General features: G+C 43.1%; 1 protein-coding gene across 1 annotated transcript in view; it reads left to right on the top strand.

The window, feature by feature from the left end:
- The window catches only part of LOC138265426 (fetuin-B-like), a 39,741-nt gene extending 17,719 nt beyond the window's left edge, over positions 1-22,022 (top strand). The window contains exons 6-7 of the mRNA XM_069213124.1: positions 15,895-15,990; positions 21,313-22,022. Coding sequence (XP_069069225.1) covers positions 15,895-15,990; positions 21,313-21,894 — 678 coding nt within the window. The 3' untranslated portion in view covers positions 21,895-22,022. The remainder of the gene's footprint in view (positions 1-15,894; positions 15,991-21,312) is intronic.
- The last annotated feature ends 317 nt before the right edge of the window (positions 22,023-22,339 follow it).

Raw genomic sequence — 22,339 nt, 5'->3', positions numbered from 1 at the left:
AGTTTCTGTAAAAATGAGCATCGTGACCGAACCAACCGGAGTATTTTCTACGAGTATGTCAGTAAGTGTTACCTAGCATGTTTTATACGCCCCGTTTATTTTGTACACTAGGGGTACCTGATGGGCCATGGGGTAAACGTCTCCAGCAACCTTGTGTGCCTTTGGCAATGTTATTGTTACTAGTGTGTCTCTGTGGAGATGTCCTTGTGCTTCTGTGCATCAACAACGCACCACCGGAATCGGCGGTAAACGCAGTGGGGTCGTTTTGGAAAGCTGTCCGTCATCCTGGCAAGAGGCGGGAATTCCCTACCTACTTCGAGGGTGGACGTGGCGTGGCTCAGCGGGCGGAGCTTACAGGTGCTTCATAAAGGGAGGAACCTTCTACTCTGTGTCTCCAGGAGAGGAAGATAGAACCCGCGCGTCACAGTCAGACACAGACCACGCTCCAGCACACCATCAGTTCACCTCCAGGAAGGACTCCAGATCTTCTTCTGCTATGGGATCTCTGAGCGCACAGCCGTGCTTCATCCTTTGCCAAGCCCAAGAGCCAGGGTGGCTTGTCCTTTCCAGAGGCTGAGCTTCGACTGCGGCACCTGCTACGTTTATATTGGTAAGTGCTTCCTGTTGAGGTTTAGTTTCTGTAAATGAGCATCGTGGCCTACACAACCGGAGTATTTTCTACGAGTATGTCAGTAAGCGTTACCTAGCATGTTTTACACACCCTGTTTATATTGTACACTAGGGGTACGTGATGGGCCACGGGGTAAACGTCTCCAGCAACCTTGTGTGCCTTTGGCAATGTTATTGTTACTAGTGCGTTATTGTTACCCGTGCGTCATAGTCAGATACAGATTACGCTCTAGTACATCATCAGTTCACCTCCAGGAAGGATTCTGGATCTTTTTTTGCTATGGGATCTCTGAGCGCACAGCCTTGCTTTATCTTTGCCAAGCCCGAGAGTTAGGGTGGCTTGTCCTTTCCAGAGGCTGAGCTTCGACTGCGGCACCTGCTACGTTTATATTGGTAAGTGCTTCCTGTTGAGGTTTAGTTTCTGTAAATGAGCATCGTGGCCTACACAACCGGAGTATTTTCTACGAGTATGTCAGTAAGCGTTACCTAGCATGTTTTATACGCCCCGTTTATATTGTACACTAGGGGTACGTGATGGGCCACGGGGTAAACGTCTCCAGCAACCTTGTGTGCCTTTGGCAATGTTATTGTTACTAGTGCGTCTCTGTGGAGATGTCCTCGTGCTTCTGTGCATCAACAACGCACCACCGGAATCGGCGGTAAACGCAGTGGGGTCGTTTTGGAAAGCTGTCCGTCATCCTGGCAAGAGGGGGGAATTCCCTACCTACTTCGAGGGTGGACGGGGCGTGGCTCAGCGGGCGGAGCTTACAGGTGCTTCATAAAGGGAGAACCTTCTACTCTGTGCCTCTAGGGGAGGAAGATAGAACCCGCGCGTCACAGTCAGATACTGATTACGCTCCAGTACATCATCAGTTCACCTCCAGGAAGGATTCTAGATCTTTTCTGCTATGGGATCTCTGAGCGCAGAGCCGTCCTTCATCTTTGCCCAGCCCAAGAGTTACGGTGGCTTGTCCTTTCCAGAAGCTGAGCTTCAACTGCGGCACCTGCTACGTTTATATTTGGAAGTGCTTCTTTTGAGGTTTAGTTTCTGTAAAAAATGCGCATCGTCGCCTACCCAACCGGGGTATTTTCTACGAGTATGTCAGTAAGCGTTACCTAGCATGTTTTATACGCCCCGTTTATATTGTACACTAAGGTTACGTGATGGGCCACGGGGTAAACGTCTCCAGCAATCTTGTGTGCCTTTGGCAATGTGATTGTTACTAGTGCGTCTTTGTGGAGATGTCCTCGTGCTTCTGCGCATCTACAACGCACCACCGGAATCGGCGGTAAACGCAGTGGGGTCGTTTTGGGAAAGCTGTCCATCATCCTGGTAAGAGGCGGGAATTCCTATACCTACTTCGAGGGTGGACGGGGCGTGGCTCTGCGGGCGCATATTATAGGTGCTTTATGAAGGGAGAACCTTCTACTCTGTGTCTCCAGGAGAGGAAGATAGAACCCGTGCGTCACAGTCAGATACTGATTACGCTCCAGTACATCATCAGTTCACCTCCAGGAAGGATTCTAGATCATTTCTGTTATGGGATCTCTGAGCGCACAGCCGTGCTTTATCTTTGCCAAGCCCAAGAGTTAGGGTGGCTTGTCCTTTCCTGAAACTGAGCTTCAACTGCGGCACCTGCTACGATTATAATTGCAAGTGCTTCCTTTGAGGTTTAGCCTCTGTAAAAAGAGCATTGTGGCCTACCCAACCAGAGTATTTTCTACGAGTATGTTAGTAAGCGTAACCTAGCATGTTTTATACGCCCAGTTTATATTGTACACTAAGGGTACGTGATGGGCCACGGGGAAAAAAACGTCTCCATCAACCTTGTGTTCCTTTGGCAATGTGATTGTTACTAGTGCGTCTTTGTGGAGATGTCCTCGTGCTTCTGAGCATTAACAACGCACCACCGGAAACGGCGGTAAACGCATTGGGGTCATTTTGGAAAGCTGTCCATCAGCCTGGTAAAAGGCGGGAAATTCCTTTACCTACTTCGAGGGTGGACAGGCGTGGCTCAGCGGGCGGAGCTTACAGGTGCTTTATAAAGGGAGAACCTTCTACTCTGTGTCTCCAGGAGAGGGAGATAGAACCTGCGCGTCACAGTCAGATACAGATTACGCTCTAGTACATCATCAGTTCACCTCCAGGAAGGATTCTAGATCTTTTTCTGCTATGGGATCTCTGGGCGCACAGCCTTGCTTTAGTTTCCAAAGAAAGTATAAATCAATAGAAATATACATATAATCTGAAAAAAATAATTATCCCCATAGGCATATGCAGTTCATAGTTGTTTGAAAAAGGTGGTTATGAAGGAAAGAGCCAACTCTTGAGTAGTTTCCTGAAAACAAGAAAGTTATCTGTGGCTCTTATAGTTGGGGGTAATGAATTACATAGTTTGGCTGCTTGGACGGAGAAGGATGTACCACCTACAGTCTTTTTCTTGTATGGTGGTGTTCTAAGGCGGGGTGCCAGTCTTGAGCGGAGGGTTCTTTGTTGGATGTATTTGGTAATTTTCTTTCTGATGAAAAGCGGTCCTGTTCCATGTATAGCTTTGTGGGTGATACAAAGCAGCTTGAAAGTGCATCTTCTGGCAACGGGTAGCCAGTGTAGTGCTCTCAAGGCAGGGGAGATGTGGGCTTGCGGCTTTATATGTAGTAGTAGCCTGGCTGCGGAATTCTGGATACGTTGTAGTTTTTTCATAACAGATAGAGATGATCCATGGTAGAGGCTATTGGCATAATCCAGTTTGGATAATACAAGTGAGATAGTAGCTTGCACCTTGTGTGGAAATCCGAGGTGAGGGAAAATGCGTCGTAAAGTCTTTAAGGTGATGAAGCTTGTGCGTGCTAATTTGTCTACTTGGGCATTCATAGTTAGTTTGGAATCCATGGTGATTCCTAGGTTTTTCACTTCCTTGGATAATTGAGGAGGTGGTCCGAGATCGTCAGGCCAGCCGCACAGAGGGTCATAATGTTTCCAGTCACCACATGTGAGTATTTCAGTTTTGGAGGTATTTAGTTTGAGGTGGCTCCAGGTCATCCACTGATCAACGGCTCTGAGGCAACTGAAGATTTGAGAGTTTTCAATGTTTTTGGGGTCTTCTAATTGAAGTAGTATTTGTGTGTCATCTGCATAGTTGTAGCATGTGAGATGGAAATCATTGATCAGTTCTGGTAAAGATATCATGTAGATGTTAAAAAGCAAAGGTGAGATGATTGACCCTTGGGGGACCCCTGTTTTTGTGAGGTAGGGTTCGGATGAGAAGGGGGGTGAGTGGATGATATTTGCTCTTTTTTGGAGATAGGAAGTAATCCAGTCGAGCGCAATCCCTTGTATGCCGGCTTCGTGGAGTCTTTGAGTTAGGGTGTCATGGTCAACTGTATCAAAGGCAGCTGAGAGGTCCAAGAGAAGTAGTGCAGCAACTCCATTTCGGTCAACTGTGTTTTTAAGATCGTCCCAGATTGCCATGAGTGCCGATTCAGTGCTTCTTCCTGGGCGGAATCCAGTTTGGAAGTCTGAAAGTATAGAGTTGTCTTCAATGAATTGTGACATCTGGGCGAATGCTGCTCTTTCTATCAATTTGCCCAGGAAAGGTCCATTTGTGATAGGTCTGTAGTTGTTTGGGTCTTGCGGGTCTAGATTTGTTTTCTTTAATAATGGTCGTATGTATGCCTTTTTCAGGTCTGTAGGAAAAGTTCCTGAAGTTAAAGAGTTGTTGATGATTCTTCTTACAGGTGTGGCAGCGGAAGTAGATAGCAGGATGTTCTTGAAGATCTGTGGTGGGCAAGGGTCAGAAGGGCAACCAGAAGGTCTGCTTGCTTTGACCAAATCCATAAATTCATCCTGGGATATTTGTTTGAAGGACTGTAGAGGTTGGGATGGTTTATTCTTAAAGGGTATTTTAGTAAAGGGGTTGGTGCTGATGGTTTTCTTCTGTTTTAAATAGGAGTCCAGTGTGTCTGCCTTGGTTGTGTAGTGAGTTGCCAATTTGTTTGTGAAATCTTGAGTGGTGGGATGACTTCCTTCCATGCATGTGGGTTTTCGAAATTCATTGAGAATTTTGTAAAATTCCTTGGTTGTAGATTGAGCATTTAGAATTCTGTCTGAGTAGTATCTTTTTTTAGCTTTTATGATTGATGATTTGTATATCCTGTTAAGTTTGTGTAGCTGCAGTTTGTCTTGACTGTTGTTTGTTTTGAGCCAGGTCCGCTGCAACTTTCTGATTTGTTTTTTAATCTTTTTAAGTTCTGTGTTTCTCCAAGGTGTTGGTTTTCTTTTGTCATGTTTAGTTTTTCTGAGTGGTATTAGGACATCAAAAGCTTCCTGTAGCCACTCATAAAGTTTAGGTACAGAATTGATTGTATCTAGATCTGTCTTTGCTGTTAGTTGTGTTTCTAAGTGATCCAAATTGAGTTTTCTCCATGGTCGATAGGTGTATGTATGTAGGTGGTTGTGGGGTGTGTTGATTTGTGGAGTTGTCTGTCGGAAAGTTATCAGATGGTGGTCTGACCAGGTGGTTGGTGTGATGCTATGAATAGTAACAAGTTCAGGCTTAGCAAAAATGACATCTAGGATGTGACCAGCGATGTGTGTGGGATTGTGTACAATCGGATGTAGATTCAATGCGAGTAGGCCAGTGGTGATAGCTTTTGGATGGGGCATATTGGGTTTGTCAAACCAAATGTTTAGATCCCCAAGAATGCATAGATTGGAGTATAGTGTAATAAGGTTTGAGACTATGTCAAGAAAGGCATCTGGGAAAGTGGAGTTGTTAGGTGGAGGTCTGTAAAGGAGGAGAAAGTTACAGGTGGAAGTTGGAGTAGGGTGGCATCTGGTAAGGAGGGCTTCACAACCTTGTATGGAGATGTTGTCTGTTTTACTGAGGTTTATTTCCTGTTTGAATATAATAGCTAGTCCACCTCCTCTCTTGCCTATACGGTTTTGTGTGATGGTTTGATAGCCTGGAGGAAGGGCTTCGTGCAATACTGGTGCCATGTCATCTCCCAACCAGGTTTCCGTAATGAATAGTAAGTCAGGTTGTGTGTCTGTGAGCAGGTCGTAGATGTGGTGCTTGTTTTTTGAGAGTGATCGAGCATTTATGAGCTGGCAGTTTAGATAGGGTGTGTTAGTGGTAGTGTTGTTTTGTTTAGTAGAAGGGTAAGTAGTATAATGTGAGCTTGAAGCAGGAGTGTTGCTAGTTGTGTTGACTGTTTGAGGCTCACAATAGTCTTGCTTTTCAACATAGTGTTCCTCTTCCAGCAGGTTAAGGAGGCATTTTGTTGGGTCTGTGTGTGTGGGTGGTGAACTTGGTGGCTGAGAGAGCCATGAGGAGTGTAGTGTTTTTTGTAGGGTAGTTTTATTATGAAACAAACAAGGGGATGCAAGGTTGCTATGAGTGGCATGTTTTTTATTATGTTTGCGTTTGTTTAGTGTGGAAGGAGTATGCGTTAGGGGTGGGGGAGGAGCATGTGGATCATGATGTAAGGCTCTAAATTGTGCAATGGAGGAGAGGCGACTGAATGAAGGTTGCTGGGATGGGGTGCTTGTGGTAGGTGTTTGTGAAGAGTGGGGGGGTAGGGGTGGAGATAGGGTGGAATTTGTATCCTGTGTGTAGTCTTGGGGGTGAGAGTGGGTATGATGAAGAGTGTAATGTAAGTTTGTGTTGCTTTGATGTGCTGATGTTTGTGGTTGGTATTGTTTTTGTGGAATAATGAGAGGGGTTATTGGTGTAGTTGTTTTTGGTGAGGGACTTGTATGCGAGTTAGTGCTGTTAAGTGGAATTTGAGTGTTAGATGGGGTGTTGATGTGTTTTGGAGATGAATGTATGAGGTGTATATGAGGTGATGGATGTGTGTCAGGGAGATAAGTATTAGTTGAGATGACTGGAAGAGGTAATATGTGTGGTGGAGTGAAATGTGGGAATTGTATGGTTGTGTGTAATTGGTGAGCAGAGGGGAAGAGTGTGTGTAGATGATGTGTTTGAAGGCAGGGTTTTGGCATTGTTATGAGTTCAGGCGGTCTGTGTGAAGCGAACAGCGGATAGTGTTTTTGGTTAGTATGTGTAGAGAGTGTGTATCTGGGAGACTGAAACTGAGAGAGTTGTATGTTGTAGTTTTGTATTGTGTGGGCGGTGGCAGGTAGTGTTAGTGGGAGGGGATAGAGTAGTGTTTGCTGTGAGTATGAAGGTGTTTGACTGTAATAGTTATGGGGTGTATGTGTATATGTGTTGTATGTAGGGTATTGTGTTGGGTGGTGGGGCAATGCATTATGTCTGTAATCAGTTTGTGATGCATGAGTTGGATATCTTTGCAGATAATGTGTTTGCATGTTGAGGGATGTGTTGGGGCAGAAACCATTTCTGGTAGAATGAGAATGAGAATTGGGCAGCATTTCTGGCCCTAGTCCCTAGTCCCTACCTGTCCCGAACAGACCCAAACAGACAGCTGCCCTTGTCCTCTCCGCCCTTTGCCTCGACGCCCGGGCTGAGACGCCCTGAATCCTAGCCTTTTATAGCCCTACTGGCCAATAAGAAGCTGGTCCTAACCCTAGCCAATCCGATTTTTAAACCCTAATTTAGCCAATTAGTGGGAGACCCAGCCCTAATCACCAGTCACAGCCCTATTTCCTGACCCCCAATCACAGCCCCAGCCCTAGAAACCAACAGCCAATCAGAATCCCAGCCCTATCCACCAATCACAGCCCTAGAACCAACAGCCAATCAGAATCCCAGCCCTATCCTCCAATCACAGCCCTAGAACCAACAGCCAATCAGAATCCCAGCCCTATCCTCCAATCACAGCCCTAGAACCAACAGCCAATCAGAATCCCAGCCCTATCCTCCAATCACAGCCCTAGAACCAACAGCCAATCAGAATCCCAGCCCTATCCACCAATCACAGCCCTAGAACCAACAGCCAATCAGAATCCCAGCCCTATCCACCAATCACAGCCCTAGAACCAACAGCCAATCAGAATCCCAGCCCTATCCTCCAATCACAGCCCTAGAACCAACAGCCAATCAGAATCCCAGCCCTATCCTCCAATCACAGCCCTAGAACCAACAGCCAATCAGAATCCCAGCCCTATCCTCCAATCACAGCCCTAGAACCAACAGCCAATCAGAATCCCAGCCCTATCCTCCAATCACAGCCCTAGAACCAACAGCCAATCAGAATCCCAGCCCTATCCACCAATCACAGCCCTAGAAACCAACAGCCAATCAGAATCCCAGCCCTATCCACCAATCATAAATGCATTCCTGGAGCTAGCAACCAATGAAACACCATCTCCCAAAAGAACCTATCATAACAGCATATGCAACAACCACGAGGAACCTATATAAGGAGCAAGTTAACTAAAGTCCAGTCCCTGGGTCCTGGGGGAGGCTACTGGTGCTCTATTCAGTATCTCCTTGGATACAGACAGGCTGAATCCACACTTTCAAGCTAGCAGAGTCTACTTTTCAGGTAAGGGGGAGATTGTTTAAGAGACAAACACTGCAATAGTTCTGGGCGCACACTCTAAAAATCGGGCTTTTTAAGGCAAAAAAGACAGGGGGGCAGACAGCTTTTAAGCACAATTTAAATCACACAAACAGATTAAAAAACAGTCTCCTAAAACCACACTCTGAAAGATCTATGTAGTCTTTTTACTAAGAATAGGGGTGAAAAAAAAGGGGGGCGGGGGGGGGGGGGAGCCACTAAACTAGCAAGGGAATTCACACAGTCACAGCAAAAAACGATTTTGAAACAAACACCACTTTAAAAGAGGCCAAGCTGCCTGAAAAACACAGAGAGTTCACAGTAAAACAAACACTGTTTGAACAATTAATACTATTTGACTAGAAAATATCTTTGGGCTCCTTACCTAGGTCTCTTTGCAATCCTTGAACACTGGGCTGTATCAGGACACAGGAGAGAATGCACAGAGGAACACAAAATGGAGGTGCCTGTCTTTGGCCTTCCCTCCACAAACTTAAGGAGCCAGAGCAGGTGGGGGGGGGGCGGGTCTCAGGTGCAGCAGAGACTCAGGGAGCCAATCAGCTAAGTCCAGTCCCTGGGGCCTGGGGGAGGCTACTGGTGCTCTATTCAGTATCTCCTTGGATACAGACAGGCTGAATCCACACTTTCAAGCTAGCAGAGTCTACTTTTCAGGTAAGGGGGAGATTGTTTAAGAGACAAACACTGCAATAGTTCTGGGCGCACACTCTAAAAATCGGGCTTTTTAAGGCAAAAAAGACAGGGGGGCAGACAGCTTTTAAGCACAATTTAAATCACACAAACAGATTAAAAAACAGTCTCCTAAAACCACACTCTGAAAGATCTATGTAGTCTTTTTACTAAGAATAGGGGTGAAAAAAAGGGGGGCAGGGGGGGGGGGAGCCACTAAACTAGCAAGGGAATTCACACAGTCACAGCAAAAAACGATTTTGAAACAAACACCACTTTAAAAGAGGCCAAGCTGCCTGAAAAACACAGAGAGTTCACAGTAAAACAAACACTGTTTGAACAATTAATACTATTTGACTAGAAAATATCTTTGGGCTCCTTACCTAGGTCTCTTTGCAATCCTTGAACACTGGGCTGTATCAGGACACAGGAGAGAATGCACAGAGGAACACAAAATGGAGGTGCCTCAGATGGGTTTTTGCTGACTCTTTGCAGGAGATAGGATCTATTTTAAAGCTGCCTGTCTGGCATTCAGGCACCTGGTTGTCATAGCATTGGTTTAGGAGAACTCCATTTTCTATTGTTAATTTTATTGTAATGTCAGAGCAGGTGAGAAGTTAGTGTGAGGAGGTCATATATGAAAACAGTCTGGTATACAAATCAGCATTGCAATTCATGACATTACAATTGGGTATTGAGGATAGTGAAGCTATAAACCGTCCTCAGTGTTGTTATGCACATTTTCTTTACATTCCCCTTGCAAGTAACAGGTGACCACCTACATTTGTCCTACTTTCATAACTTTAGAAACTGAAGACTGGAAAGACTCCTTCACAAGAGTGTGTAACCAAAGGTGACTGTTCTACTAAGTCCAGCATGCCTCAACGTCTCAATGAGGCAAAATTTACTGTTCTTTTTTTAGAATTTGCTGAATTAACAGGATTTGGGATGGGGTGCAGCAGTACTCAAATGGGCATAAAACTTTCTGAGACCAACAAACCAATTTCACATATTTATGGTCCAGAGTGGACTTGTCCACCTATGATGCACTCCAACAACGGAGGGAAGTAAATTCATCAAGCTCCAGCAGCTGCAGTGAGCACAAAATGTAGCCACCCCCCACATTGACCAAACTATCTATTACTACATAGACATTCCCCTAAAATATAAATTAATTCTCCAAGAAGTTTGAAACCACGACCACAGAGTAGTCTGGATCATTCCCTATTTCTTCCTAAAACCACATTGGAAGGGCAAGCAACATTCTCAATCAATTTTAGTCAATTGGGAAAACATGGGAATACATGGGTGGGTCGAAATGGACAGCATGGAGATAACAAAAATTAAACCATCTTTTCCCTGCTCTGGATCTACTTCTACCCAGGGCCACTGGAGACTGGGAAATAAATTAGGATTATAGGATTTTGGAAAATAACAAGCCTTTATTAGTATTTCTAGTTCAACTCCTGAATGTTTCCCTTAGGATTTCAAACTGTGATTCCGGCTGCCGTCAGCTCATACTTAAAGTCCTAATTCTTGTACTTAATACTGTATGGTAAAAATGAAACAATGCTTAAATTGTGAGTTATGAACTCTGCTTATTTAAAAAACTCTGTAAGCAATGTTCAGTGCCTTACTCTTGGTCTCAATGATGAAGTAAAACAACCTACTAACAGAACCCATTCTGAAGAAAATTAATACCTGCCTGTGGTACTCAATGAACACTTGATTTACATTTCAAATACCATTAAACTTGATTAGCAATAACCTTAACTATTCTGTTAATCTTTGGTAGTGCAGCCTATATTCTTTAACAAAAGGACTCCTAGAATGCAATAAGAATACCCTGCTGCTCTTCTTGACTTCTGTCGCCACATTAACCCACATAAGATGAATGTTGCGGGGCTGTTTAGGAACACTGACTTTATAAAAGGAAATTGTAAGAAATGGGGCCTAGTTGGCAGAGGTATGCACCCTGTCAACGTAGGGACCAACACTCTAGTCAGGGTAAGTCAGATACACACCTTAAATTAACCTGTGCTCATCCTCTGGTAACTTGGCACAGAGCAGACAGACTCAACTTAAGAGGCAATGTGTAAAGTATTTGTGCAACACTTAATGCAGTAAAAACTGTGAACACACCACACAATAATAATCCACACCAAGTTAGAAAAATGAATCTTTATTTAATGAAAAAAATACCAAACTGACAAAAATCCAATTAGTAGGAGTTGAGATATGAAATTTTAAAGAATATCTACAAACAAAATGCTTAAAAGTTTAAAGCACCAACTGAGGCTATCTGGTTGTGCTAGACCGGGTGAAATCCAAAATTTCAGGCTGGCAGCGTTGGAGCGTGGGCTGACTACAGGGACCAACCTTGTCCTGCTGAAACAGTTCTTTGAAAGGAGAAATGTGTCGATGTCGGAGATCCGATGTGGGGAGCAAGAGGGCCGATGCAAAGGCAATACATTGGTTCCAATCCATGCAGTCAAGGGATGAGTCGACAGCGAGCCATGCAGTCATTGATGTGATGATGTGATGTCCTCAAGGTGCGGCATCGAACCCTTTATGATAAAGGTGATGTGTCATTGTCGAGCCATGCAGATAGTGATGTCAAAGAGATGCATGGGGGCTGATGGCGATACGTCGATCCTTAGCTGTGCAATTGGTAATGCAAAGTCCTCATTCTCAGTGGCAGTGGTGATGCATCAGTGTCCAAGGGAGATGCAGCAGTTCCAATTGGTGCAGTGCCAGCACTGCATCGAGTTCCTCAGAACACAGCTGCAGAACCCTCTTCCAAAGGCCTAGGATTGGATTGGCACCACATGTCAGGACTCATAGGTGGCAAAGTCCAGGTCCTGTTGGAGAGTTGTAGGCAGTCTTTGATGACCCTGAGACTGCAGAACAGGGGACATGCCAGCAAGCCCTTGGAGTCACTTGGTTCTGGGGATGTAGATAGTCAGGTACAGTCCTTCTCACTACCAGGAAAGGAGAGCAGCAGGCAACAGGGCAGGTACAGCAAAGCAGGAGACCGGTAAGTCCAGCAGAGTCCAGCAGAGTGACTGTTCTTTCAACAGCACAGCAGTCCTTCATTCTGGTAGAATGTCCACAGGTCCAGAAGTGTATTGATTTGATGGGGTTTGGAGTCCAGTACTTATATCCAGTCATGCCTTTGAAGTGGGGGAGGCTTTAAAGGGAGAGCTTTGAAGTGCACATACTCCCTGCCCTTCCTTCCCTGGCTGCAGACACACTACAGGGGGTTATGCAGCTCCTGGTGGGGGGACGGGCACAGCCCTATTCAGATGAAAGAGTCAGCCCCTCCCTCCTATCTACCTCAGGAAGACCCGTCAACCTGGTGATGGCCCATCAGGATGTGAAAGACATATCTCAGCACTCTTTGTGTGTGACTGTCTAGAGGGAATGCACAAAGCCCAGGTGTCACCTACCCCAGACATGTATTCAGGGACAGGCAGAAGGCACAGAATAATTAAAGTAATAAAATACCAGCTTTCTAAAAATTGCATTTTCAGACTCAAAACTTGAAATCTGACTTGACTGTAAGTTGTGATTTTAAATTGTGAGTCCAGAGACACCAAACTCAAAATCTATTGTTCCAAATGGAAATTAAATGTATAAAATGTAATACGGTAATCCCAATGTTAACCTATGGGACAGATAGGCCTTGCAGTAGTGAAAAATGAATGTAAGAGTTTTTCACTACCTGGACATGTAAAACTTTAAAGTATATGTCCAGCTTTTTAAATACACTTGGCCCTGCCCTTGGGGTTGTTCAGGGCCTACCTTAGGCGTGACTTGTGTGTATTAAAAAGGAAGGTTAAGACCTGGCAAGTGGGTTAACTTGCAAGGTCGACATAGCAGCTTAAAGCTGCACACAGAGGCTGTGCAATGGCAGGCCTGAGTCCTGTTTAAAGGACTATTGAAGTGGGTGGCACAAACAGTGCGCATTCATTTTACAGGCCCAGGGCACATGTAGTGCCCTTTACTATGGGCTTACAAGTAAATCAAATATGCCAATTGTGGATAGTCCAATGTTACCATGTTTTAGGGCAATAGCACATGCATTGGCCAACAGTGGTAAAAAGCCCAGAATCCTAAAGCCAGCAAAAATGAAGTCACCAAAACAGGAGGTCAGAAAGTAAAATGGCTAGTGGAAACCAAGCCCAGGGTGCCAGGTCTAACAGAAATTTTAACACACACAATGACCCAGATGTCATGTGCAGTTCATTTATATCAAGTGACTTCTTGATAAAAGGTTTATCGTGCTATTCTCCACCACACATCCCCCCAAACATGCCTGTCCCCTTAGAAACCTGTTCAGATAATTTGGCAACACTTTCCTTCAGGGGGGCCAGGGCCTTGGCTATGGCCTGTGAGAGTAAAACATCCACCTTAGGAGGTAGGGTGCGCTGTGAAGGGCCCTCCCCTGGGGACAGGTTGGAGAAAAAAATCGTGGTCCTGCATGGACTGCATTGTAGAGGTGACACAGTGGGCAGGCAATAGACAGAACGCCTTGTAACAATATGAAGGGTAGCCCTCCCGCGGTCCTGTCAAAACAAAGCCCAACGTCTGCTGCGCACGCTTTTCGAAGCCGCGCTATGCTCCCTAGCCTGGAGCCGACCTTACCGCAAGCGCGGTGATTCACTGGGGTTGGAGGGGTTAAAAATGAGCCTCAAGCTCAAAACCCCTGTCGCGCTATACTGATAGTGATTGAGTGCTCACCGCTCCTCGAATTGTTAAGGAAAAGTGCTCCGGATTGCCAGAGTAGTGCAGGAGAGCGCCCTCTGGTGGACCCGACACGTCACTGCAAATCGAATCTGCGCTTGGGCTAAAAAAGCCTACTGCGCGCGGTGACATCTAAGAAGAGTAAACACAGAAATTATGCAAAAGTAAATGAACAGCTCAAAGGCAGTAAGGGCAAAGAGACTTAACTGACGTCGAGCAGTGAAGAAAGAGGAAGGATGGGGCCAACGGAGGATATATATACAGACTGTCGGAGAAGGAAGGATTGGACACTGGTTACCATGGAGATGATGGCTTCATGGGTGTTGTAGTTTTGAGTTACTGTTGAACTTTTAACAGGCTGTTTAATAAAAAGTGAAGAAAGATATGCATCATCCTCGCCGCCGTGTCCTTAATAGAATTTAAACTTTCCTTCTCGATAGCTAGGAAATTTCTCATTATCCACTACACCAAACACATCATGTACTTCAATGGCTCTTGGGTAGCTGACAGTCTGGAATCCATCCAGGCCTGACGCATTGACAAAGCTGGTTTAGACTTTTGATCTCCTTCTGTGACCTACTGTCTTGCCTGAACAAATGACAGGGCGCCTGCCCACTTAGAGTGCACCTTAGAGTTTTCCTCCTCCACACCCACTCCCAGCACCCACTGTGTACTGTGCTCCCTGGCTGTCAATGGAGACATCTTGATCAGACAGTGAAACTGACCTAGAGGCAAGGACATTTTTGATTTCCTGCTACTTCCTTTAATTAGTTAACACATAAACTTTTGTTTTACTTCTTTGAAAAACAATTGTAAGTGTTTTGAAAAAATATAATCTAAGGAGAAGTACCACATATATTGAGAGAGACTGCAGAATTTTGTCCATTCCATCATTTGGTCCTAATGCTTGAAACAAGGTCCTCCTTCAATCCCTAAAGCAGCACAAAACCCTAACTTAAGGATACCGCACAATGTAACATCATCAAAGTTTAAAATCTTGAACTTTCCCACCTGAATAATTATGTACCCCATCGCCATTCTTCCGTTTATACATTTAGGCCAAGCAGTAAGGAATGTGATTGAAGTGGAGTTGTGAATTAATAAATGAAAAATACCAAGGCATATGTGCCTCACCTTTATTAAGGGTTACTGTTTAAAGCAGAATACAAGCAAAACAGAGAACGTTGCTCTCCTAAGAGTCAATTCATAGAATATATGAAATAGAAACATAGTATGCTGAGGTGTGCACTCTGGGTCACTGCATTCATTTCCTGAATAAACACGAATTCGTGGTCAAGATGAGATCTACATTTCTGGGGATGAATGCAAGGATATAGGGCAGAGCACATTGTAATAAAAAGGGGTCTTGGGCTGAGTTTGCAAAGTGGAGAATTTCCGGTTTTGAATCTCTGAGGCATAAGTTACTTTTCCTCAACCTTTCCTGCACATATGGAAAAGGTATAGTGATACCGATCCTGTTACCAACATTTTTGTCTAGGGGAATCATGATCTGCCTTCCATTGGCATAGCATTGGAAAGGTATACTGCATTTCTCAATAAAATCAGCTGAAACACAGCTTCAGAATATCCTTTGACATTAAAACCGAACGCCCTAAAGCTCATCCCATTGGAATAAATAGCAGGGAATATACACCCAATGGGACAATATTTGTCTCAAAGATTGAGGATGTAGGGACTGATTACCACCTTGGTGGAGGGGATTTCTCGTTCCCAAATGTGACGGATATCCCGCCCGCCGTATTACACGTTCCATTATATCCTATGGAACTAATAACACAGCGGACTGGATATCTGTCACATTTGGGACGGAGTAAACCCCTCTGCCAAGGTCGTAATCAGGCCCATAATCTTTTTGCCATATTTTTGTCATACAATATTTCTTCGTAAATATTCTGCTATACAACTGCTATAGGGCATAAACATTCGTTGAAGAGCAGTGAGGTTAGTGATCCGGGTGGGCCGCCACATGGAGTTACTTTGGTGTCAGATGTGAACCTCCCCAGTCTTATTTGCTTTGTTTTATTATGGGGGCAATGATTTCCAAAACTGTGTTACGTACTTGCGTATTGTTACAGTACTTCCTTCCAGCTCACAAAATTTAGTACTATAATTTTCACTAGCCAAGACTTCCCAAGAATGGCCTCCACTCTAAACATATGCACACTGTTTGCACTGTTTGCATCAGCAATGACAAAAGGCACAACTGGAACACCCAGTAATCTTCAAAACAGAAGAAATGCACATTAAATGGATATATTGATGTGATGATGCAATATGGTAGAATGTAGTAACAAGTATGAATCATAATGTGTTTTCTTTCCTGAACAGCATGTGGGTTTTTGCAAGGGAAGTATATCTGAAGGGACTGAAATGCCTGATGGGCCGCCTACAGTGTCTGTTAACTGTGACATCTATGATCCCAAGGTGAAGTATAATATTTAAATGTACAGTCTCAGATTTGTAAATGTTCAAAAGACAGCATCACATGCATGAATGCAAACACCCCATAGCAATCTTTCTCAACTCACCCATTGTTTGAATAGGGTTCATTTTCAGACTCAACTGGTACTAGGCCGGTCATAGCCATCCTAAGGAAGATAAGATATTGGTGACAAATGGAGTACACCCCAGGATGCTAACTATTCACATATTGTCCACTAGCAGTTTTTTGCAGGAAGATCTGGGAAGGGCAGGTGTTTCCTACCTGCTAAATGTCTAAATAGGATTTATGGTGAAAACTATAACCCTGGTCTATTGAAGAGTGGTGACGGTAATGAAACAAGTCCCTTTATTCAAGGCAGCAGAGCAGGTCTGACCTAGATGAAATTATTTCAGTCAGTCTAAACAACAACTGAGCGTTTGGTTTAGTAGTTAGAGCAGGAAGGATTGATGGAAATAACCTACTTGGATCTTACCAAGGCCTAGGACTCTCCTCTACATGAAAGCTCCTAAAATGAAGAAAAGAAAATAGTGGATGGGTTGATGGCCAGTATCACACAACCTGTTTTCATATTTGTATTTAAAAGTCATAAACATAGAAGGTGTTAGTGTGGCCCCCACGGTGGTGAGCTGTATTGGTAACTTTGAGGTGATACAATAAGGGTTCTTAGTGAATAAAACCTATTCGCAGGAGATGTGGTGACCAGCAGGATGTCACAATGACTGGTACTATGTCCTTTAAAACATTTATAAAACATATGGAAGGGTATGTCCCTTCAATATATTGAAAGTATCCAGTTTTGTAGTTGATCGCAAGCCCTAAGCCAGTGTTGCTACACAATTCAACTGAAATAGCAACAAAGTCATGAATTTGGGTTGCAGAATACATGGAGAGTAGATGATGATGGAAATGAGCATTGCAGTCCATCCAATTAACCTACATTTTTGTGATGAAAGGGTCAGAAGCAAGTCTATTGACTGAACTGACGATTATCGGTGACCAAAATAATCTTTTCAGATTGTTTGTACATTATTATCACCTTCAAATACTTTTTGGTCCCTTGAGAAAGCTTATAGGGCAACTTTCCTGATTCAAACAAGTGTTGGCTGTCCTGAGAGTGTACTCTGAGGAAAATAATCAATAAAGAATCACTTTCTACCCTGACCTGGAGTACAATACGCAATTTCTGATTATGTGCTGGGTTGCTATAACTAAACTCAATCATTACAAACATTCAAAGCAAAGTCCAGTCAATCAGTGGGATTTTGAGGAACATAATCAACGGGTTCCCTAACAGAAAAATGTTGTATAACAAGTGTAGACAAAAATACTGAAAAAACAGCACAGAAGAGACCAAAATGGCAAAAGGTATGTTGAAGTGATTATACCAAGAAAGATGGTGCATATAACACGGTTTAGCCTATGAGAATGAATGGTCAGAGAAGAGACAATAGAGGGAAGAAAGATTTTCAGACACGTAAATGAAGAGGCATATAGCCAATAGACATCTTACATAAAGAGAATCACAAGGTATAACTAGATCAAATATTTAATGTCGCAATTAAAATGTGTGGTACATACCTTGGCTCATCATAACAGCACAAGACCAGAGTTAGAGCTGCGAAAAATTAGTCCACGTTGCTAGTGTGTGTGCACGCTAATCCGTGTGACTATGCATTCTTGTGTGTGTGGTCCTGTTTCTGTTTGTAGTAATATCCAGACACAAGATGGATGTCATCCCCATCTGCAAAAGTTTGAACTTAATGAAATTTGTCCCATTGGAGCTTGAACCCATGTCCTAGCATTGTATTCAGATGTCATTGATGTGTAGCAGAATTCTCAGTTGATTTTAAAAGATGTTGTCTACATTATAAATCTAAATTCTCCTTAGAGTGCTCTGTTGATCAAATAATTGCGTATTGCAATGTTGATTCCTATTTTGATAGCATTAATATGGACAGGTAAGACTACAACACTGTCAGCTCAGCTTTTTCATGTCTCACAACAGTTCTAGGAAGGTTAGTTAGCAGGGAGGATAGTGATGCAAAACATTGTTCGCCTGCTCATACAGCACACTATGGACTGAAAAATGTTTTACACGTTAGTGTTACTCTGTAGCAAGTCTTGCAGTCCGACCTCTCAATCAGGTTTGCTTGAAGAGTGTGTTCTTCAGCAGTTTCCTCAAAAATCGCAAGTCTGACTGCCTCGAGGATATTCTAGAGCCCGAGGTCACTGAGGTATGCTCCAATCTCTTTGTCAGTTGAATTGTCGCCAATAGATTATCCTTGTACTGGTTCATCGCAGGCCCCTAAGTGTTGTGCAGTGAGGAGCCAACTTATTTCTGGAATCTATGTCCTTGTAATTAGCCTGTGCAAGAGGAATACAACTTTAAATCTGATCATGGTTTCAGCTTGGAGCTAGTGGATTGTTGTTTCATGAGGTATTAACATAACTCTCTGTCTTCTAGTGCAAAGGTAGCCTGAGTGTCTAATTCTGCACTTGAAATCTGTTCATGGGATCTCTGGCTAGGCCTGGGTAGACAATGTTTCAATAGTCAGTTCACACCAAAACATATGTGATCAGCTACACCGTGTGATTTGCTTGGAGCTGTGGTGATTCTGTAAGGACTATGGATAACTGGACATTAATGATTCAACAACTTCATATAACTAAGAGCTGAATGATAGTTCAGTATCAAAGATAAGGGACATATTACTCAGATTTCCTCCTGGGGTGAAACTCTGTTCCTAGGAATGAGGAACACTGGAGGAGTACTTTTGTGTTCTTTATGCCTTTTAACACTAGAATGTTCATTTTGGTTCCAGTGAGCCAAAGGACAATTCGCAAATATGTTACTTTGTTTGGATCTTGGGGTGAATGTGGTGGTGTACTGCATGCATTCCTTGGGAGCCGGGCCATCATCTGAAACCACATGCGCATTATTCTCCAGTGCAGTGACACCCTATGTTTATTCTAAATAGTAAAAATTGAAAGTGCCTACAGAATGCATAGGTATATGAGGATTCCATTCACCTGCAATAGGCAGAACAATTTGTATGTGGAATGCTGGCAAGACAATGCCCCGTTAAGAACTCGACCCTTATTGGTGTCGGATATGTAAGGTTCTGATATAACAACCCCTGCAGCCTGTTGTACCATATTCCATGAGCACAGCAGATGAAGTGTCATAAGGTATCAGTATTAATGTTGCCGATGCTAAGTAATGGAGGCATACTGCACAGAGAAAATAATAGGCACATCTCCAGGTATTATCAGAAGGAGTCTAGTATTACTGTATGACCTATTGCTACTGGCATTTCAATACTCCTAATCTACCAGGCATGATTGTGATCATGCTAAGGGTGCAAGAACGCTCAAGCCAATTATGTGTACCTATTCAACTGAACATTTCCCAAAGTTAAGATTAAAAGCAAACATTGGGTACCATAGTATTTGGTTGTACAGGATAAATAGGAAGTGTAGGTTCATTGCACATTATGTGGTTGTGTGGAGGACATGTAGATCAGCACAGAAAGCTGTGTGCATGTCATTGACTTTAAATACTGTTTCTATCAAATACCTCGTATGCCATCGTGTTGTGATGCACATTATGAGCCATAGTTCAACAATGCCAGAATTGAGGGTAGAATCATCCCTATAATTCTGTTTTCATTTTCAGGAGTGATGTAGTCAGTAATTCACAAGATTAGTTTCTTTGAATGTTATTCAAGAGCCAGTGTAGGTAAAGCTACCTAAAGATTTAAAATATAACTTTCAACTGGTTCTTGTCCGTTCCCGTTCTCTTGTCTCCATTCCTTCCACACCAACCTCTATGCACAAAGTCATCTGAGTTTTGAGCAATTCCTCTGGTGACCTCAGCCACAAAAATGAGCTGGCCTTCTGAAAGTGGGCAAGTTGTACTCGAGATTGTCACTCTAGAAGCTTTTTACTCTCTTCTTGAAATCATCGCAACTCTTTAGAGGTGCACGTGGCACTGAATTAATCCTGACCAGCATTTTCTGTCAAAGTCAATATCTTCTTTGGGCGGTTGTTGGGAACCAGAGCACAGGTTTTTTGTAGCAGAGTGTACGGCACCAGTGTGTGCTAGCCTCTGCTGATAAACATTTTGCTGAGGCATTCAGACCATACGTAAATGATGCTCACTGAAATGGTATTCCATTGTCAAGCATTTTCTCTGCAAAAAAATAAGAATCAAGGCAAAAGTCTTCGAGCGTCTTTTTCTGTTTCTATCAAAATCATGTAGTTTCTATAGACACGCTTTCTTACATAAAATGTTGTGTTTTTCATCTCAAAAGTTGCACTATTTTGTACATGGGGCCATGGGGTCTCATTTACAATGAGTTTGTGCTGGGCATTTTTCATGAGATCGTAGTATCATATTTGAAGTTAACATAAGCAAGGAATCTTAAGCCCAAAGTTTTAATTTTGAGTTTTTTGCTTCAATATATTAGAAGGAGATATTCTACTGTGCCATTTAATAGGATAGGATGACACAGCAAAGCTACATATATCTTGGAAATGTGTGTTGTTTAATGTGAATCAAAAGTAAATTAAAATTCATATTCAAAATATTGATGATACCACTCCTAGACAGGGTAGTTTGTTATCCAATGGGTTAGTATTTACTTTATATGTATCTCGTTCATCTGTTCTGTAGAAAATGGAATGCGTCCAGAGAACTTGTTTGAAGGCTAATGCAAAAAACAAAACAAAAAAAAAACTATAGTATTCTGTCTATGCGCATTTAATCATTACAAAACAATGAAGCAAGTGACGTGTTTAGTAAACATGTGCAGAAGACTATAAACCCTTGACTTAATACGAATATATGAGATTTGCTGCTGATAAGGCACTACTAAAAATGATTTTGAGTGATGCTATAGTTAATTGAAGAAGTTAAAGTTAACAGTTTCCATTAAACATTGAATGCTATCTATGGATGTCCTCCCTTTATATTTTACCAACTTCGAATCAAATAGACTAGGAACTTTGCCTTTCTTAGTGAAATACTTTTCAAATGGATTTGAGCAAATAGCAGCTAGATCACTTACAATGGATTTAATGCTTTGCATTCCATATAAAAATGCCTCACTAGGATGAGAACATCGTTAAGTACCTTTTTTATTAGCTTGTTTGGTGTTCTGCTGACTAAGGTTCAGAATGTATACATTGTAATTTCACATTGTTGACCAAAGAAACATTGAAAAAAGCATGGCAATGGCATTCCTAAGGAAGCATTATATCTCACAAATAATGTCAATATATTCTGTGTAATCTTATTACAGAAAACTGGCCATCCTCATCATAGACACCATGATCACAACGGTAAAGGTCGTCATGGCCATGGCCACCATGGCCATGGAAAAGGACACAGACATCATCATCATCACCACCATCATCCTCATGGACAAAATGAAACTCATTCAGAAGACGGCCAACACCACCATAAGGAAGATCATGAGCAGAAGCATGGACACGGACCTCCTCCTGTTGAAATTCTAAATCACCCTGACCAAAAACATCATGGGAGCTCATCAGAAGAGTTCATTTTGCCAGATCTAACCCTTCCACCTCCTAGAAAACCAGTCTCAACAGTGAAATACCATCAGATGGAGAATACAACAGATTTTTTCCCCGATCCAATCATTGATGACCGCTCACCTCCAGTGGTTCTTCCTGAATCTTCTCCTGTTGGCTCAGAAGGCAAAGCTGCCCCATGTATGATTGATGAATTTCCAGAACCAGTGCCAGAGAAGTTTCCAATTCACCCTTCAGATTCATCTGGATGCCCGGCAAAGCCAAAGTACGACTTGCCACTCATTGAGCCTTTATTTCCAGTACCTAAGCAACCTCTAATCCAACAATAGAAAAGGGAAAATCTTTATATGGTTTAAAACCTTCATAAACACAGTTTCAGTTAAGCAAAATCAGATTCCAATGTCATGCTATTGTGGTCAATATTGACATAGTCAGTAGTAATAAAATGATGTAAAGGAGAATATTTCTTTATCTTCTGTATTTTTGTAGAGAAATCATTTTTCTTTAATTTTCTTTCAATTAGGAATTGTATTGTTCATAACTGCAGATGGTACAGCAGTCTTAGGACCTTATACGAGGCTGGTGGCCACAAGACCGCCAGACCAGCGTGGTGGTCGGGCGGCGCAGCTGTGGCGGCCGGACCGCCACATTAAAAGTTTGGCGATCAGATGGCCAACCAATCACCGTCTCCACCAGGATCCATGATCCCGACATGGTGATAGCAGTCCTGGTTGTAATCAGCGAGGGTGGCGCTTAACTCAGCACCACCCTTTT

This window comes from Pleurodeles waltl, chromosome 11, assembly GCF_031143425.1.
Source record: "Pleurodeles waltl isolate 20211129_DDA chromosome 11, aPleWal1.hap1.20221129, whole genome shotgun sequence".
Taxonomy (NCBI): domain Eukaryota; kingdom Metazoa; phylum Chordata; class Amphibia; order Caudata; family Salamandridae; genus Pleurodeles; species Pleurodeles waltl.
Note: the sequence above shows the minus strand (reverse complement) of the source record. Positions and strands in the feature narration are given on the sequence as shown.